Source organism: Sorghum bicolor, chromosome 10 (genome assembly GCF_000003195.3).
Source record: "Sorghum bicolor cultivar BTx623 chromosome 10, Sorghum_bicolor_NCBIv3, whole genome shotgun sequence".
Taxonomy (NCBI): domain Eukaryota; kingdom Viridiplantae; phylum Streptophyta; class Magnoliopsida; order Poales; family Poaceae; genus Sorghum; species Sorghum bicolor.
Genome location: NC_012879.2, coordinates 4615460 through 4634973, shown reverse-complemented (window position 1 = coordinate 4634973; position 19514 = coordinate 4615460). Strand labels below are relative to the sequence as shown.

Below are 19514 nucleotides of genomic sequence, written 5' to 3'. Positions count from 1 at the left end.
TGTAAATTGCGAGACGAATCTTTAAACTTAGTTACTTTATGATTAGACAATGTTTGTCAAATAAAAACAAAAATACTATAGTGTCAAAATCAAAAAAAAATATCTAAACAAGGCCTTAGTGGCTCAACTGACGACGGCTACGGTGGACTACCAATAAAGTATCGGCTCACATAACCTGGCTCTGGCTGGTGCTAATCCTAATCCCCTCTGGTCTGCCTCTGCCACTCCCGTCTTCGTTGTCCTCGTGACGCACCGGGTTCCTCCTCCTTCCAATCATGCACCACTAAATTATTCTCATAATAGATTATTTATGGACGTGATGAATATAATACTAGTACGAACGTACGTACGTACGGGGAAAGCAATTAGCACTGTTTTATTAGAAGTACCAGTTTTGACAGTGGTAATATAATCCGTGCGTCTGCTGAATGAATATTCAGATGATGGGAATTCATTTCTCACATACGGAGTAATTTCGACGGTGGTAATATAATGTTGTTGTTTCATTCATACCTATCGATGAATTCGTGTGTTCCAAACATACGAACAACATGAAGTTACCATCTGTACTTTCAACTTCTGTACAAGTTTCGTTCTTATTTACACAAGTTTGAAGTAAGTGATGCTAATTTCTCTCTTTCTTTCTTCCTTTCTTTTTATTAGGACGGACGGCAAAAGGAAACACGAAAAACATATATATAATTATAATCATATTGCAGCCCAGGAGCATCCACCGACGAGCGGACGAGGACGACAGAAAGGGATAAAATAAAATTAGCATTAGTAGGACGCGACGGTGCAAAAGGAATGGAGGAACGCCACAGACTAATCAAATCGCTTAAAACACCGCCAATGATTTATTAACCTGCTGTCTGAACGCCACTGATTAGTGATTACTACTACTACTAGTACTACTAATCTACTACTATTATGCTACAACTAGTACTAATCTACTAGTCTATTACTCCTAGTAACTAGCTAAAGCAAGCTTGATGTGCATGCTAAGCTGTTCGTGCAGAGCAGTGCAGCATTGTTTAATTGGGTGCCGTGTCCCTGTCCGGCCACCGGGTGGTGGTTCGCCTCCGGGTTGGCCAAGCCGGGAAAGCGACCGCTCCTCCTCCTCCCTTTCTCTCGTCTCCTCCTCGCCAAGAACGAACGCAACCCAGTCCATTCCTCCTCCTCCTCCTCCTCCTATCGCCTCCCTCCCCCTCCCTCTGCCCCTCTCTCCTCCCAGGAGGGAGATTCCTGCTCCTGCTTCTCCCGACGATTATCCCATCCGTCCACTCTGCTGTCTGCTGCCGAGGTGAGTGCTGCGCCGGCCTCAGCTTGCTCGCTCTTTCTCTCTCTTTCTTCGTTTTACTTCCCTCCGTCCTGAGCGTGCTCGTTGCGTTTGCTCGAGCCCCGTTTCGCATAGGGGCAAGCGCGGGTCTACGGTTCTAGATGGAGTAAATTTTCATTCTGGGCATGTCGCGTTGCTTTTGCCGATTCTGGCGGCGGTGAAAAAAAAAGCTTTCTTTTTTCTGGGGGCTGGTGAAGGTGAAACTCTTCTCTATTGTCTGTCCCCCGAGGCCCGAGCTCAATTTGAAAACCCGTACTTGGTGGACTTGGCTTCGTAGGATTGAATTCCACTGCGCTGGCGGCTGGCCGCTGGCCTCGCTCGTCGTTTCTTGATTCGTGGCCGCGTGATTGGGATTGGATCCGGCGACGAGGCCTCTCGTGGATTTGGTGCGTGTGCGAGAGTGGGATGCTTGGTGATGCGATAGTAAGCTCGTTGCGTGATCCATTGCCGGGATGCCAAATTTGAAATTCTGTTTTGGCCTTTCCGGGAAATTCTGAGATTTCGGTGGCTTGCCCGGAGAATCCGGGCGTGATTCTTACCTTGCGCTGCTCCATTTGTGCAATCTCTTGTTTGCTTTTCCTCATCCCAATTCTTCCCTCTGCTGTGGCTGGATGTTTCCACCAGATTAGAAGTTGCTTCTGTCTGGAGGCTAAAGAGCGTCCTTGACTTCAGTCAGCTTCTTGCAAATTGCAATCGCAGCTACTCTTCGAGGTTCTGCCGACGCTTCTGAGATTTTCCTCTGCTTGTGAGTTGTCTGTTTTTGAGTTTTTGGCGTGCCTTCACTCACCACATGTTTGCCAATTTTGCTGAGTTTGATCTGCCTTCACTCACCACATGTTTGCCAATTTTGCTCAGTTTGATCTGTTCAAACGCTCGGCATATTCCGGAAACTCGCTATGCCAAATTTGCTGTCCTGTGTCCGTTGGGTGCGTCCAGAGGTGTTGGTCTTGTTTGTTTCGTCAAACCCAGAGATTCCCGGTGTTGCTGTTCGTCTATTGCGTGCCCTCCTGTTTTTATCTCATTTGGATCCATTTGTTTTAGATTAAATCCATTTTGATCCAGTGATATTTGTGAATTTTTGCTCTAGGAAAATACAGCTGTTGCTTCGATCTCTGTCAGTTTGACCTCCTTTGATGTTCGGTCATTAATCTTTTGTATGCTGTGTTTATTTGTGTGATGTGCAAGGCTTGTTTTCATCGTCCCATCTATCTATTTTCCTAGGACAGCTGAAACATTTTTGGGCTCCATACATTTATCACCCAACAGCTGCCGTGCAGCAGTTATTTCTTCTACAGTAGGTTTCGACTGTTGATGTAATTGGACGCGATAAGATTCAGGCAATGTGTTTTTCCCATTTCTCTCACTGACTCTGTGACAGACACATTTCGGTCTAAAGAAGACAAGCAGACGTCTCATTTGTCCAACGCTTGGTTCTTTGCCTATTCAGGCCCACTAGGATACCTGCTAGGAGTTGAGGAGAATGGCTGTTGGTGGAACTCAACCGGTCCTCAGGAAGTACCTAGGTGCCCTCAAGGACACAACGACTGTGAGCTTGGCAAAAGTGAACAGTGATTATAAGGTGATGGCATTTTCATGTTCCCTTTGAATAATACTGTGTTTGTAAGTCTCCATGCTCAGGCTCTCACTGCACGCAGTGTGCACTTATCATTCTTCCCTATAACAGGAATTGGACATTGCAATTGTCAAGGCCACAAACCATGTTGAGCGTCCATCAAAGGAGAAGTACATAAGAGGTAGTGCCATATCCTGTCTTTTAAGCTGAAGTCCTAGTTCAAACTCTCAACTGCATCCTATGACCCAATTTCCAAATTTTCATTGTTAATGAAAACTCAGCTGCTATATAGAAATGTGTTCACTCATCGTAGGTATTTCATTGCTAGAAACATGTAACTGCATTTGATTATGCAGTGATTTATTTCAGATCTTCAATAATTGTCCAACCTCTTTTGTTGCTGCCACAACTAACATCTTTATTTATTTGCAGAAATTTTTCATTCCATTTCTGCTGCTAGGCCACGAGCAGATGTAGCTTATTGCATTCATGCCCTTGCTAGACGTCTTTCAAAGACACGCAATTGGGCGGTATGGATCCTATACATTGTCATACTATTTACTGAACTACTAATGTCATGAATGATTTCCTTCTACTTATTTAAATGCTTATCATGGGTGATATTATGTAACAAATGAAGTTACAAAGTACTCATGAACATTTTGCATTGATTATTTATCCACCAGGTTGCGCTAAAGACATTGATTGTCATTCATCGTGCCCTTCGGGAAGTTGATCCCACTTTTCGTGAAGAGCTTATCAATTATGGCAGATCTAGGTCCCATATGTTGAACATGGCCTACTTTAAAGATGACTCTAGTGCAGAAGGTACTAGTTGCTAGTGCTATCCTGGTACTGTCTGTTGCATTATATTTTTTTTATTTAAAACTTATTCTTTTATTTCAAATTTTTCATTCAGCTTGGGATTATTCTGCATGGGTGCGCATTTATGCTTTATATTTAGAGGAGAGGCTCGAATGTTTCCGAGTGTTGAAATATGATGTAGAAACTGATCCTCCGGTACGTAATCTAATGCAGGCTTACTTCTTTTATCTCCTGCATTTTCGAAACGTGTTGAAATCTCATTTGCATCTTTACATTTGTTCGCAAAAAAAAGTCCATGTAACTACATGTTAATGTCACTGCATAAGATACTGCTGTGCAACCCATGTTCTTTTGACCAAGGAAATTATGTGATCTACTGCTGTACTTCATGTTTTCCTTGGTAAACTCATGATTTTATAATGTCGTCAGAGTTCCAGTAGCTTGTCATATATACAGCTGATTAGTAGTTTCCCCCTCTTGAATGGATTGGATTTTTTTTTTGTATCAAGAGACATTAAATGCCAGCAATTGTATTTCTAAGTACATGGATAATTCTGGTATCTGCAGAGGACTAAGGATCTTGATACTGTTGCTTTGCTTGATCATCTGCCACCATTGCAGCAACTCCTTTTTCGGCTTCTTGCTTGCCAGGTAATGACTCTTTTGCAAATACTGTACCAGCTCGTCTTCCTGTGTTGCCATTTATGTTTTCAATTATATCGGCTAATTCCTGAAAAATTACAGCCACAAGGAGCATCGTCTTACAATGTTATAATCCAGCATGCACTCTCGATGGTTAGTATGAATGTCTAGTTCTTTGTTTCTATCTTTCTTAAATTTTAGTGCTTGTTTTTAAGCAGTGCACAACTGGGCTTTGGTCCCTGGTGTTTATTGACTTTTTTGGGTGCATTACTGGTAGGTTGCTTTAGAGAGTGTTAAGATCTACACTGCGATTAGTGATGGAACAATCAATCTGGTTGACAAGGTGAACTTTCTTAAGCTTACAACCTTTGATAAGTTTATCAAATCTGCCTATAATTGTTATATTATTTGATTGATTTTTCTCATCAAACTTAAATGTGATTCCTTATTGCAGTTCTTTGAGATGCAAAGAAATGATGCTGTTAGGGCACTTGATGTATACAAAAGAGCAACTAACCAGGTATATTGTTACTCCTTTTTCTCTTGCAGATTCATCAAATTAGTTTTGGGGGCTATTTTCATCCAGTTTTACCAGCACATGATTCCAAAATTCTTGCCAGAGCACAATGTGGATATAGTGTAGCTATGTACCAGGAGACTTGAAATGAATAAACAGTCAATTTTCTGGGAGGGACTACTCTTATTTAAGTGTTTAGTGGTCTCATCCCTGTTTAGTTTATCTTTTCCTATGAATACAGCGGGAAATATAATGAGTCAGGCAGTTCTTTTTATTTGATTTGAGTCTCTCTTTGTGTTGTGGAATGAGGATTATTAGCATATGAACACTACGAAAAAAATGTTCAGTTCACACTTCAGCATCATTAGCTCTGCTGGCACTGATCCATGTTCTGAACTAAATTCTGAGCCATAAGCCATTCATTCAATACTTGAGACTGTTGAAATGAAAATGTGTAGGCTGACTGTTACTGAATATTGATGGGTTTTCTACATTTCTTTTCATTTTTTTTGTCACATAGGCTGAACGACTTTCAGAATTTTATGAAGTGTGTAAAACTATACACATTGGGCGTGGTGAGAAATTCCAGAAGATTGAGCAGGTTCAATAAATGTTCCTTGGATCCTGTAAGTCTTTGGTTTTTGTCTCCTAAGTTAGCAATTTACTGATGAAATTTATTAATGACTTTCCTGCAGCCTCCAGCGTCATTCTTGCAGACTATGGAGGAGTATGTAAGAGATGCTCCGACAGGTCAAAAAGAAAAGGTATGGAAACTACAAGAAGTAAACTCACTTAGTAATAGGATGTTGAACATCAATAAGCTATCTTCATGTGCATATCAGTATGCCCACAAAGTGGTGACGATGAATCCACTTCAGAAACAATTAAAGCTAACTAGCTATGTGATGTTTTGCATAATTCTCTGCGAAATATGCCTTTTTTAATAACCTTGTATGTGAAAAAAGATGTCAATATATATATATTGGGATTTCCAAATAAATGCATAGTACTACAGAATAAAGTTGTAAGCCTGAGTATCATTTTCATCTGAATAAATGATCCTCACACACACTGTTGAACTATCGCATCGGGATCTTCACACACATCATTTATATTAAGTTGCTATCACCTATTCAGCTTGAAGTTTTCAGGAGGCCCTTGAATCATCTTTTTTCATTTTGTTATACAGCTCTTACTCAGCCTTCTTGTCTCTAAGTGTATTTCATTTGTTTCAGGCTGTACTAGCGATAGAATATAAAAAAGAGCCAGAGGAGGAAGAAAAACCGGCTTCACCTCCTCCGGCTCCGGAGCCAGAACCGGAACAAGAACCTGAGCCAGAACCCGAACCAGTGAAAGAGGAAGCACCTGAAGCTGAACCAGATTTGCTGGTAACATTATTTGCTACTATTATGAAGCAGAGTCATTCAGCATACATTTTTCTGCTAACACTCGTTTGTCTCTTTAGGGTCTAAATGAACCAAACCCTGCTGCGACTGCGATAGAAGAGCAGAATGCTTTGGCACTAGCAATTGTTCCGATAGGTAAATTTCTCATGAATGAAATTGGTTACTCTGACGCCTTGAGGTTGGTAAACTGTGAGGCATGCTGCTCACACTGGCTTAACTGTGGCAGATGATGTTCCGAAAGCTGCTCCTACCTTTGAAAATGGAGTCACAGGCTGGGAACTAGCCCTTGTGACTGCACCAAGTTCAAATGAGACCGCCGTTGCCCCAAGCAAGAAACTGGTAGGTTGCTGAACCAATTCAACATTTTCCAGACAGGAATTTGATAGTAGTTGTTTGCTCAAATTTCTCGCCTTTTTTTTTTGTTTTGAAATGTGTGCAGGCCGGTGGTCTGGACTTGCTGACCCTGGACAGCCTCTACGACGAGGCGAACCGGAGAGCGAGCCAGCCGGCGGCAAGCTACAACCCCTGGGATGCGACCCCGGCCACCGCCGCGCCTGTCCCGATGCTGACCATGGCGCCGGCCATGCACGACCCGTTCTACGCCTCGAACGGGTACGCGGCGCCTCACGGCGTGCAGATGGCGGCGATGGCGCAGCAGCAGCAGGCCTTCATGTTGCAGCAGCAGATGATGACAATGGCCCCGGCGCCGGCACCGGTGGTCCACCACCCGATGCAGATGCAGCAGAACCCCGCGAACCCGTTCGGCAACCCCTTCGCGGCCGCCGGCGCGCACCCTTACGGCGCCGCCGCCGCCGGCATGCCGCTCCACGCTGGCCCCGGCAACGTCTACACGGGGCTGATCTAGTGCCACGTCCAGCGGTCATCGAATCAAATTTCTTGGTTGCTTAGCGGAGCGCTACTGTTACCACACCAATTCATTCTTTTTGTCCAAGTTTTCTTGTTGCCATTGTGAGAAGGAAATTTGTAGCACAGACACAGACACAGGTAGAGGCGGTCACTGTTGGAGTTGGCTATTGGTTCTATATATATAGCGTCGGTTGAGGTGTATAGCAAGCAGGGGGTCAGTCAGTCAGTGGTGTCCCGTACTAGGCGGTGATTTGTATGTATATTGTACACATAGAGTTTGGTCACCTGTTTCATGGTGGAGAGATTGATTGGATTATTCTTGGTGATACGGTTGAATAATGCAGGCATTCTTTCTTTTTTTTTTCCGCAGCTGACTTTGTGCGATCGAATGAAAACAGGACGATCGACACACATCTCATTATTATGAAGCCGGAAAGTTGCTCCATGCTTTTGCTAGTAGTGTGTGGCCCTGTCTTTCCCCTTGGCGTGCGCCTGTCTGCCGGCGTTTCACGGAGCCTTGACGCAACCACCGGTGGAAGCGGTCGCCGATCTGTCTTATTCCTCTCATCGCGCAACCACCGGCAGCAGCATCTGGAGCTCAGTGGCACGCCGCACCCCCGCCGCCGGAGCCGGGATACGTATACGTCCGTGCGCGCGCACCCAGCGGCACACGCGCGCGATCACCGGTCCATCACCCAACCAACGTCCCGCCCCAAGCGGGCGGGCGCGGCCGGCTCCGACTCCAACCCGTGCCGCCGTGCGGAACCGGAAGCCTCTCGCCTTCCCGAGTTCGCCACCTCCTCCTCCTACTGCCGCAAGTCCCAATCATTGCCTTCCCCCACCGCACCCCACGAGCCCACCTCACCTCACCTCACCCAAAGGTCCCCACAGCGAAAGCAAAGGGGAGGAGGAAGCAACCCCGCGAGGCCGCAAAGCAATCGGCGAAAGCGAAGCGGGCGGCGGATGGCGCGCGGGCTGCGCGGCGTCCGCGACGACCTCTCCGAGCTGGGGCGGCACCTGCTGGACATCGCCTGCTTCCTGCACCCGCTCCTCAACCCGGCGCACACCGACTCGCCGCCGCCAACCCCGACGGGCCCGGGCCCGCGCCACCGCCGCGCGCGCCGCTCACCGTCCCCGCACCCGCCGTCGTCCCCGTCGCTCCTCGCGGGCATCCTCTCCGACCTCGCCGAGATCGGCGGCTCCTTCCGCGGCGGCTTCTCTGGCGCAGCCGCCGCCGCCCCGTCCTCGCCGCCGCCGCCCGCTGCGGTCGAGTCGCAGCAGGCCGCCGCGTCCCCGCCTTCGCCTGCGGCTGCTGCCGACCAGATCGCAGTTGATGTCGTGGGAGCAGCGCGTGCCCTCGCCGCGCGCCCCGAGGCGTGGATCGACTTCCCCGTGCTCGCCCTAGATGAGGGTAATTATGATCTCTTCTCGATTCTCACACCAACACGATTGTTGCTACTTTTGCAAATAATTGGCATCTGCCTACGCGCTACGCAGATTGCGCCTGTCGTGGTTGCTGGTATGGGAGTTGTTAGTTGTTACTCCACACAGTAGATTTTAGTGGAATTGAGAGCAGAGGGAACTTAATTAGGCATTCAGATAGTACCCGGGATGTTTAAGATCAGTGCTCCTCATAGGATAATGGCATGCGAGTGCACGTGTAACAAGTTATTACTTTTGAGAGCATTGATGGATGGGATGATCAGAGGACGAATAGAAAGAAAAAAAAATCCAATGCTTCCAGCTTTAAATTTCGGGGTTTTACAGCTGCTGAGTGTGTTATTTGGTTTTTTAGCTCTTTTGATTGACTATGAAGTTGCCTGGAGTAGGCTGAAACAAAGTGGAGAGACTCTTATTATGTACCTACTATGCTTGGATGTTGGGAGTTTGTCCTGTATGTTGTATTGCGGCTGAGTACAGGTCTCGTGAAGTCATGATTTTGTTTTGTACTTTTGTTCCTTCTTCCATGTGGTATTCATTATTATAGATTTGACTTCCTATTATATTAAATTATATTAAATACACACAAGAGTTAGTATAAATGAGATGCATTTATGGATTTCGAAAAATGGTGTACTGTTCTACAGCTGTATAAGAGGTACTTTTTACATAAGCAACTATATTTAGTAAATCACTTGATGTTTGAAAATAGATGACAAGATGCGTTGTTTTTTCTGTGCAATACTTGGTCAAGTTTTTCTTCCCTACTTCTTGGATCAGTTATGTTTGGCATGATCATCACTTTGAAATCTTGAAAATACAGGCTTAGTACTGTGAGTTGTTTTACTTAGCTCCTGTTTAGAAATATTATTTGTGGCTTTTATTCTTCTGTGCTATGCATTTTTGTCTTTACTTCCATTAATGTATTTTTGTGTGTGACTATTTTAGCCATACCATGATGTTGTTTTCTTCTTTTTGCAGATTCTGTAATCTCTGATATCCAAAGAGATCATATGGAATCCATTGAAAAACTTGTTCCAGATTTAGCATCTCTACGGGGTAGGCTCTGTCCTTCTTACATGGATGAAGACATATTCTGGAAGATTTACTTTAGGTTGCTTGAGTCAAACATAATTGAGCATAGTTCTGAGGTATGTTCATTTTTGGTGCATTACTCTCTTGTAGCATACATTTGAGTTCTCATGGTAGACCACATTTTATATACTAGTTTTAGTTTGAACGAAACTTCTGTGGTTTTCAAAATGAGATGTCATCATAGCATAGCCTGTTAGCAAAGTGAGCACGAAGCATATTTATACTAGTTATTATCTTTTCCTTATACATTTCATGTATTTATTAAGCCAATATGGGAAACCTCTACATCAAATGGGGTTCAAACTTCAAAATACTATGCATGTTCTAAATTACTACTCCCTCCATTCCAGATTATAAGATGTTTTAGCTTTTCTAGATACATTTCTTTTACTATGTATCTAGACATAGTGTATATCTAACTGCATAGCAAAAGCTATGTATGTATCTAGAAAAGCCAAAACGTCACGAATTTGGAATGAAGGGAATAATTGATATTATTATTATTACAGAAAATCCCAACTTCTAGAGAAGCATAAATTACTAGAAAAACTCTTATTTTCTGCCGATTCTGTTGACTTAAATATCACATTTATGGCATCACAAGTCATTATATGTAGCAGGTCACTATGAATTCTGGATTCAAGCTAGGTTGGGCTGCCCAAACAGTTTGCATATCTTGTGAGCGTGTTGGATATCTATATCGTTCAGCACTTCAGCTTCTAGTTTGGCTGCAAAGATTTGATCATACATTGGTGTAATCATTTCTAAATGGATTTTATTATGCATTGCAGAACTAACACAAACAATATCAGTGCCTAAGTAACAGTTTGTGTCATCAATCAAATGTCATCTTATTGCAGCAAGCAAATACTAGGATTAAGGGTACAAAATAGGTCAGCAGATATTGATAACATATAAATGTTTTTGCTATAGCAGAGCTAGAAGAATAGATTGTGTGCACTGAAATAATGTTGCTGAACCGATTGGAAACATGAATCCCATTGTAGCACTCTAATATTTTTTGTTCTCCATTATATTTATTACATACATAATGTATTGTTGCCTTATAAAACACGGATTGCACCACTGAGTTCACAGCTGAAAATCTTAATCTTGTATGCACTATGAAGTAGGAACGCAACAGAAATGAAATTAAATGTATAGAATTTTCCTTTATAGGAACTGATATGTCATGCAATGTGAATTTGTACCAGAACTTTTTATGCATTTGAGATATGCTCCCTCTGGTCAAAAAAATACTTGCCAAATTTGATTTTGCTCGGTCTTTGATGTACAATATCTTCGACCACTGAATTTTTTCTAGAAAATATTCTCAAAACCGTTCAACTTTATGGGATTTAATTAACAAGTATTTTCAATACAATTCTACACCATATCTTGTCAAAAAAAAAAAATTCTACACCATAAACTTGCATGATTTGAAACAAAAGAATCTAAAATTTATTGATGTTTGTAGTTTTAAAGGTTTGACTAAATATTGTCCCAAACATGTTTTTATGACTGGAGAAAGTATTTGTGTATGATAGTTACCTCTGATCAGTGCCTGTATGCAAGATCAGTATTGAATCTTGCATTTTTGTAGATTACAAAATCGGTTGCTAACTTACATCCTATGGATTCACTATGTTGGTACGTGATTGTTTGCTTGCTGACCTGGGAAACATGCTTGGCCGTCGCAGCATTCTCAGGTGTTGAATTTCCAACGCATGGGGTTGATAAAGCTGCCTGGCCAGCAGCCCCCAGGCCAGGGAAGCAACCAAGCACCATGCACATTGCCAATAGTGTCTAGAGTTCCATTTTTTACTGTTATTAGCTGCTGTTTTGACTATCCTCTGGAGGCAGTTTCCCCATTTTGCCCGACTGGACACTGGAGTGTTGAATATGTTGTCGATGATCTTTGGGCTTAATAAGATCATCTTTAAACTTCTCCAAAACGCAGCATCTCTCAAAAAATGAACTAATAAATCGAGTTGTGTTATATGATACGATACTGTATCCTTATCAATCTTTTTACTAATTAGTAATTATTAAATCTTTGTGCAGGAAGATACCCAGAGTGTGCCAAATTCTGTACATCACAACAATGAGATAGAGTCAGATTCTCCACCTCACGTCTGTGAGATAGAAAGTGTGAAAAGCAACCAAGAAGGGTATCAATCTTCGGATGGTCGTGCTTTGCCCAAGACAAGATCCGAGCGAAGCATTGACCAATGGGTATTTGCAAAGTCGAAATCTGAGGAAAGCATGGATCAGTGGTCTGAAATACCTTCAGATGTGGAATCCTTCAGAGAAGGTAAAAGATACCTCAGTAGCGAGGAGCTGAGCGACGTTGATAGTGCCAACGTCGTTGTCATGGACAAATACATGGATTCGCTTCTCTCGGACCGGAGGCACCTCCCCTATGCTAGCTCCTCAGTGCGCCAGGATTCAGTCAGACGAAAACCTGCTTCATCCACTGATTACAGCCATCGGCCTCCACAGCCAACTCCACCTGCATCACTGTCAAAGAAGGAATCATGGGATGTCATTGAAGACTCGGAGTTTGATATACTTGACAGTTAGTAGTTGAGATCTTTGTGATCTCAGGTCTGTTTATCCTTCTATTTTCTTCCATGTTTCCCCACACTTCACCTGGTTTGTAAATGTGGACGTGCAGGTGGCGTCAGTGATAGTGGGAAAGGATTAATGATCTTTTTACCAATATATTACAACAGTCAGTGTGTGCATATAAATCTTCTCAGCTCGCAAGCTGTAAGCCTGTAACCTGAGAAAATTGTGATGAATCTGTCTGGCATCACCTAGTTATCAAATGGGGATGGTATTTTCGCCTCCCAGTTCCCAGTTCAAAAGAAATGTTGCACACAGTATTCATGTGTTGGCATCGTTGTTTGTTTCTGATATTTCTTCATTGCAGAACAGGAAATTGTCCTCATGTCATTGCAAAAAACTTCATATCTCTGATTCGCCATCACAAAATCGAATACCCTAGCATTTTTGGGGGCCCAAATTTCTACCCCTATATCCAACCGTCGACTGTAATCAACTTATAAGAGACTGAAAAGACATTATTTACACCCTGTATTATTAACCTCAATTCACCGAAGGGCAAGAAATATAAGAGAAGAAAACGACCTGATTCCTCTTGGAGTTCAGATAGCCACAAATTGAAGGAATCCCCTATAAATAAAAGAGAAGACAACGATCTAGTTCATTTGTTCTGAAGTGCAGGCCGTTTTTGTTCACATTTATGTAACTTTGTGCAGCATCAACTTAGTTGCACTAAATTCAGCATAGAATATACACAATTTCGAGAAGTTTGAGAAGTTTAACATAGCACAAATATAGACCGAGTATGTTAACGAAGCAACAGTAGCAGCCGGTGCTCATCATACAGCACAATTTCGACAGCGAAAGCTGAATCCACAGAATGATTCCAATTGAACCTACTGAACGGGCATTTGGTTCAAACCAAATCATCACCATGACAGATCATCGCCATGTCAAGGTGGATCCAAAAAGACGAGCTAATCCTGGCAGGGAGCCTGCAAGCTACTGTAGAAATTTACAGAAGTTTCACTGCAGTTGGTCCAAACGGCACTACTGAAACCCTCCAGGAGGCACGAACAGCTGAGCCGCGTCGATGTCAGGGCGGAGCCGCAGCGCGACGCGCTTCATGTCCTCCATGCCCCGCTCATACCCCTTGAGTGCCTCCTCCACCGCCGCCGCCTTGGCTTTCTCCAGCTCCTCCTGGAGCTTCAGCGCGTGCCCCAGCGAGCACGTCGCGTAGTTCGCCGCCTGCATTGCGCGCCGACCACGCCGCGAGTGACATTACTACGTGCACGCACGCCGCGATGCGCCGCCAAGGATCAGGATCGAACCTGGAGCGTCGCGACGTAGCTCGTCGCGATGACGGTGAAGGGATCCGCCACCAAGAACGCGCGCTCCCTCGCCGGCGTGATGACGCCCTGCAGAAGCTGCCGCGCCGCCTCCCACCCGACCGTGTCGCCGTCATGTCTGTCCGGGGCGTGCTGCAGCTTTCATTTTTGCCCCGTGGAGAAGCCGGGCGGGACAGACGCCCACCCGTGACCAGTGGCCTCCTCCTCCTTTGTGTTGTTCTCCGCCGCCGCCGGCGCGCTGCGGCCGGGCTCACTCTTCACGGCGACCTTCGCCGCTGCTGCCGCCTCGGCGGTCGCCTTCTCTGCCCGCATGTTCTGTATCATGGCATAGGTTGATGGATCCATCCCTAGCTCACATTGACACATCAGTGAATCATTTGCTCCACCGGGAGTCAAGCTCAAAGCTCGAGGATGGTGTACGAAATTTTTACCTTTGGCGCCAGTAGCACGATAGGAAGGCGATGGTGTCGGTGGTTTTGGCGCACGAGGGGTCTTCCTTGCCGCGGCCAAATCGCCCTCGCTGAGGTAAATCAGGACATCAATTGGCGCAGCGCCACGCACACTCAGCAGCTTCTCCACCGCGCTCTTCTCCTCATTGGTGAGCACCGGATCAGCAGTGGATTCCTTGGTCGGCTCGCCCCAGAGCACGGGGCACGGCCACGGCGCCGACGACTTGAGGAAGAAAAACCCCTCCTTCCATCTCTTGATTTTATCCGGGAGCCCCGTGAAGAGCACGCCGGCGGCGTCCTTCCGCGAGAAGCAGTACAGGCCCTTATCCTTCAGCACGCGCAGCGCGAAGAAGTGCAGGAACACGGGCACCGACGGCGGCTGCACGCCGGCGGCGCGGGAGAGCGCCAGGAAGGCCGCCAAGATGCGCCAGCAGTTGGGCGACAGCTGGCTCGGGGCGACGCCGAAGTGCGAGAGCACCTCGCAGAAGAAGGGGTCGAACGGGACGCGCATCCCGGCCTCCAGCGCGTCCGCGTACAAGCAGATGGAGCCACCGGGTGGAGGCGAGCACGCGCGTCGGTCGCCGGCGGGGATCGGGGTGAACGCCTTCGTGTTGACGCCGAACTTCTCGCAGAGGGCGTGGACCGAGTTCTGGCTCCATAGGTACGAGGAGACGCGCTCCGTCGCGGGCCATGAACGCGCGTTTCCACCGCCGCCGCCGCCGCCGTCATCGTCGCGGTCGCTGGAGTCGGCGGTGGTGTCCTGGGTGCTAGCGGGTTTGGGATCAACGGTTTGGACGGAGGACAAGGATTGGGAGGCGGAGGAGGAAGGCATGCCGCAGTTGCAAGGGTGGCCGGGCTTGGTGTTGAACTGTTGGTGGGGGAGGGAAGCGGCGGTCGGCGAGGCACTTCTGCTAGGCGCAGCCGCAGCACCTCACCGATAATTCATCCCCAATAAAATAATATTGGTGGTCATCTATACTGCTTTTTTTTTACCACTGACTATTGAGAAAGATGCTTAAGCAAATCAACAAATAAGGGCCTGTTTAGCAGTGCTCTTTTTCGGCTCTGCCTTTGACGTCTTGCCAAACTTTTTTTTTAGAAAAGCCGTTTTTTAAGTAAAGAGCAGATGAGCCTTTTATGAAGAACCCTGCCAAACAGGTTCGTAAAGATGGGCCCCACTTGCCTATGGTGGTCGTCTCTCGTGTTAAACACTGCTCCTCGGCCTCCATGGTGGTCGCTTCCGACTCCTCCATCACTTCTCCTAGTGGCGGCGGGATGGAGGAGAGGCAACCAGCGGTGCGAGCTCGAGTGCCTCCACTGTCGTGTCTCGCGCCCTAGACACCTCTCCAAAGCGGGCCTCCTCGTCGAATGCATCCCCGTCCATCGTCGGCCATCCTTCTTCTCCCTGGCCCTTGTTCCTATCTCCTGTGGTACCCATCCACTCGCCAAAATGACCATGTCCGCATGTGCGCGGGAAAGAAAATCTGATAGTTGAGATGTGGGAGAGCTTTTGGGGAGGGGGGATTTTAGCAGAGGGGACAATTACATTTGGCTGGGAACTTGCTTTAGGGGGGGAAGCGTTTTAATAGCTCATATGATTGGAGGGGCTGGGGTGATTTTTGGTGATCACCAAATAATTGGGATAGGATGAGAGAGCTGTTGAAGGCCTGGAGCAAGATTTATAAGCCAATTCCCTCAGTATAGTGGTTGGATTGGGGATAGAGGAGTTGCTAGAAATGCTCTAACTTTGGTAAGACGAAGAATGGCGACCAAACTACCAGAACTAAGGCCTTGTTTAGCTCATGAACAAAATTAGGTTTTGGTTAGTGTAGCACTTTCGTTTGTATTTGATAAATATTATCTAATCATAGACTAACTAGGCTCACAAGTTTCGTCTCACAAATTAGAGCCAAATTGTGTAATTAGTTTTTGTTTTCGTCTATATTTAGTATTTTTATGCATATGCCGCAAGATTTAATAAATGATGAGAAATCTCGAAATTTTTTTAGTTTTTAGGTGGAATAAACAAGGCCTAAGAGTAACAGCACACATGATGAGATTCTCTAGACCGACGTGATTGCCAAGCCGTGTTGAGTCTATCTAGACCGACGTGATTGCCAAGCCGTGTTTTAATGTAGAAAGCTTATTTGGTTGGAGGAGTTAAAATTTAATAGGTAGTATAATATTTTTATTTTATTTGGCAATTAGTGTCCAATCATGAATTAATTAAGTTTAAAAGATTCGTCTCACAAATTATTCTATAGCTGTGTTTTTAGTTTTATAAAAAGTCTATATTTAGTACTTCATGCATGTGTTTTAACATTTGATGTTATGGGAGTCAAAGTTTAACAACGCTAACCAATCAGGCTCTAAAATACCTTTCAAAAAGTAAAGATACAGGTGTATTGGAGAGAAAAAAAGATATAATAAAAGAAGTGAAACATATACTGAAAAGTAAGAATGATAACTATCTTGAGACAAAATTTGAATTTTATAGCTCAACTATTTTTTGACTGACGGAGTACTTGCTCCATTCGCAAATAAATATACATTATATTTTTTTAAAATTCAAACTCTTTCAAATTTGGTAAGATATATAAAAATACCAATAATTATATATTCAAATAATTATGAAATTATATATTTTAAATATAATTATATTTATTACACATTATAAATATTCATACTTTTGTATATAAACTTTAATATTTACTCCTAGTGACATAACATTTATTTTGGGAGCACTGTTGGCTCCCATGGTATTTATTCTGGGAAGAAGTGAGGCCTTGTTTAATTATTATTATTATTATTATTTGCAAAATTCTGCCTGTTTCGGTGCTGCTTGGTAGCTCTGCTAGCTCCTGTGTTGTCTCGCCAAGTAAGAAGTTGGAGCACATAGTTTGTTTGGCCGGCTATCAACGATACCTAGATTTGTGTGCTATCATTTTCTGGTCAAGGTGAGTAAATTGGTCTGGATTGGCAAAATTCTTATGAGGGCATTCTCGGTGTGGAAATTATCATAGTTTTTATAAATATTAAATGTACTACCACCTAAGTGTTTTACTAATATTGCAAGATAGTTATTGAAAAGAGAGCAAATATCATAGAAACTAGATCGAAAGTTAGTCTCAATGCATATTATGATACAATTATCAAGATTATAAACTAGGTAACCGAGCCAGATGAGTTTCATGAGGATGAAACTCCTCTCTCATCTGATGAAACTCCTTTATTTAATGAGTCTGCCAAGTTAGCAATTTTAATTATGTGGCACCTTATTTAATATGCATGACACTCTCATGAAACATACATTGAGACTAGCCTAAGACCTTATTTAGTTTGCAAAATTTTTTGAGTTTGACTGTTGTAGTACTTTCGTTTGAATTTGTAATTATTGTCCAACCCTAGACTAAGAGCATCTTTAAAAGATCCTTATATTTTGTTCTCCAAAATATGATGTTTGACAACTTCTAAATTAGTATGAGGAGGAAAAAAAGTCATCTATCCTAATTTTTTTCCTCGGCACTTTTTTTCTAGGACCCAATCTTATGTTTTATATCAAAAACCCTTAATTTGTTTCTATAGGTGTTTAAGCCCGTCCATCAGATATTTCTCTCTTGTATTTTTCTCACCTAGAATTCTGTCTTTCTTCCTACTTACTAGACAGGCCGGGAAACTCTAGATACACACTCCTAGACCGCGCGCATATATGCATGCTCAAGATAAATATTTGCGAGGTTGGGAAAGATGGGGAGGAAAGATACCGAATTATTGGAGAGGTTTTTTTTCTTCTTATTTTACCAAAAAAAAGGATGGGAAAGTCAGATGGCAAAGTGTGAGTGATGCTCTAATTAGGCTTAGGCCATGTTTAGTTCACCCTGAAAACCAAAAAGTTTTCAAGATTCTCCGTCACATCGAATCTTGTGGCACATGCATGAAACATTAAATATATACGAAAATAAAAACTAATTACACAGTTTAGCTGTAAATCACGAGACGAATCTTTTGATCTTAGTTAGTTCATGATTGGATAATATTTGTCACAAACAAACGAAAGTGCTACAGTACCGAAAACTTTTCACTTTTCGGAACTAAATAAGGCCTTAAAAGGTTTGTCTCGTAAATCAAAACTGTGTAATTAGTTATTATTTTTTATCTATATTTAATGCTACATGTATGCGTCCAAAGATTTGATGTGATGAAGAAACTTAAAAATTTATGGGAACTAAACAAGACCTAAGTTTAAAACTATGTCGAGAGCTAAGATACGAAGGAGTGTCATTGTAGTACTTTTTGTTAAGATTTTTTTTACCGATTTAATTTAGAACTGTATCAAACAAACACATGAGAGCGACGAAGCTAAAAGTAACCGAAGAATAAAGTCGAAGCAATTTTAAGGCCAAAGTCGAAGCCATCAAAACGTCACTTTTCTAGCCTTTTCGTTTTGGAGAAGCTTAAGCCCTGCCAGAAAGGGACATTCTCTATGCTCTATATTTCGTCTAAAAAGAATAAAGTTTAACTAGTTTTATAGAAGATAATATATACATTAAGATTTTTAATTAAGTTTTTTTTTTATAAAGATGCATTGTACGGTTAATATAGTGATGTTTATTAAACATCATTCATACCTAGGCAGCAAGAGGCGGTTGAATGGGAGCCAATTCTAATTTCTTGGGAGAAAAACTGGACTATATGTCTCAAGCAAACCCCCAAAGTGCTCAAAACCCCGAATTGTCCAAATCGAGTCCACGTAGGTCAAGTGGTGACTAGATACAATCCAAACCCAACTAGGTGCAGCCTTTGTATTGACACCCAGCTTCTCGCAGAACATGGACCACGACGTGCTCCATCACGACCCATGAGCCATGAGCAAGTGTTTCCATCGTCGCCTTCATCATCGCAGTCGCTGGAGTCGACGGTAATGTCTGGGGAGTTTGCAGAGGGTTGGATTCAATTGACCGTGACACCTAAGCGGGGTGAATTAGGCAATTTAAAATCTAATTCTAAAACTATGGCTTCTAATTTTAACTAGTTAAAAGCTTTGCATAAATAAATCTATCTAGATGTGCAACTAAGATTTTACTAGGCGTGTTGCTATCTCTACCGCATATACAGCCTAAATTTCAATCCTATCACCAGCCTATCAAACTAAGCTAGAAATACAAAGCAAACAACTGAGGTATATAATATAAATATAAATATAAAAGGTAAAGGGTGATATAGGGACACACACTCCCATTCGACGATGCTAGTATTTTTATCGAGGTATCGAGAAGCTCATGGCCCCTAATTTTCGTTGGAGCCTGTCGTAAGGATGATCTCACAAGGGCCAAACTCCCAGTCGAGTAACTCCGTGGATATCCCCTAGGCCTTTTCCACGTGCAAGTGGGGTCTTCGAGATGACCTCTCCCGAACAGCTCTCCTCGTCTTCATGATCAAGCTTC

At 43.7% G+C, this 19514-nt stretch overlaps 2 protein-coding genes and 1 pseudogene across 5 annotated transcripts; 2 read left to right on the top strand and 1 right to left on the bottom strand.

The window, feature by feature from the left end:
• On the top strand, window positions 1065–7508 carry LOC110430686 (putative clathrin assembly protein At5g35200). 4 transcript variants are annotated; one of them, XM_021448492.1, is made up of 17 exons: window positions 1065–1303; window positions 2566–2676; window positions 2787–2918; window positions 3024–3093; window positions 3345–3442; window positions 3599–3740; window positions 3832–3932; window positions 4305–4388; window positions 4482–4532; window positions 4657–4722; window positions 4834–4899; window positions 5417–5497; window positions 5592–5660; window positions 6132–6284; window positions 6362–6437; window positions 6529–6641; window positions 6742–7508. In XM_021448492.1, exons 3-17 carry the CDS (start codon window positions 2820–2822, stop codon window positions 7165–7167), a joined length of 1695 nt encoding a protein of 564 aa, XP_021304167.1. In that variant the 5' UTR covers window positions 1065–1303; window positions 2566–2676; window positions 2787–2819; the 3' UTR covers window positions 7168–7508. The 4 variants fall into 4 exon arrangements, with proteins under 4 accessions (XP_021304167.1, XP_021304166.1, XP_021304168.1 ...); XM_021448491.1 differs by having other exon boundaries at window positions 2561–2676; XM_021448493.1 differs by having other exon boundaries at window positions 2525–2676.
• Window positions 7573–12578, top strand: LOC8076178. The gene is made up of 3 exons (XM_002437890.2): window positions 7573–8580; window positions 9591–9760; window positions 11769–12578. Exons 1-3 carry the CDS (start codon window positions 7593–7595, stop codon window positions 12285–12287), a joined length of 1677 nt encoding a protein of 558 aa, XP_002437935.2. The 5' UTR covers window positions 7573–7592; the 3' UTR covers window positions 12288–12578.
• Window positions 13031–15052, bottom strand: LOC110430687 (annotated as a pseudogene).

Bases quoted from the DNA above. Each gene is read 5' to 3' on its own strand.
- LOC110430686 (XM_021448490.1), top strand. From the start codon at position 2,820: ATGGCTGTTGGTGGAACTCAACCGGTCCTCAGGAAGTACCTAGGTGCC. The intron at 3,094-3,344 runs GTAGTGCCATAT...ATTTATTTGCAG, and splicing joins AAAGGAGAAGTACATAAGAG to AAATTTTTCATTCCATTTCT. The intron at 5,661-6,131 runs GTATGGAAACTA...CATTTGTTTCAG, and splicing joins CGACAGGTCAAAAAGAAAAG to GCTGTACTAGCGATAGAATA.
- LOC8076178 (XM_002437890.2), top strand. From the start codon at position 7,593: ATGAAGCCGGAAAGTTGCTCCATGCTTTTGCTAGTAGTGTGTGGCCCT. The intron at 8,581-9,590 runs GTAATTATGATC...TTCTTTTTGCAG, and splicing joins CGTGCTCGCCCTAGATGAGG to ATTCTGTAATCTCTGATATC. The intron at 9,761-11,768 runs GTATGTTCATTT...ATCTTTGTGCAG, and splicing joins TAATTGAGCATAGTTCTGAG to GAAGATACCCAGAGTGTGCC.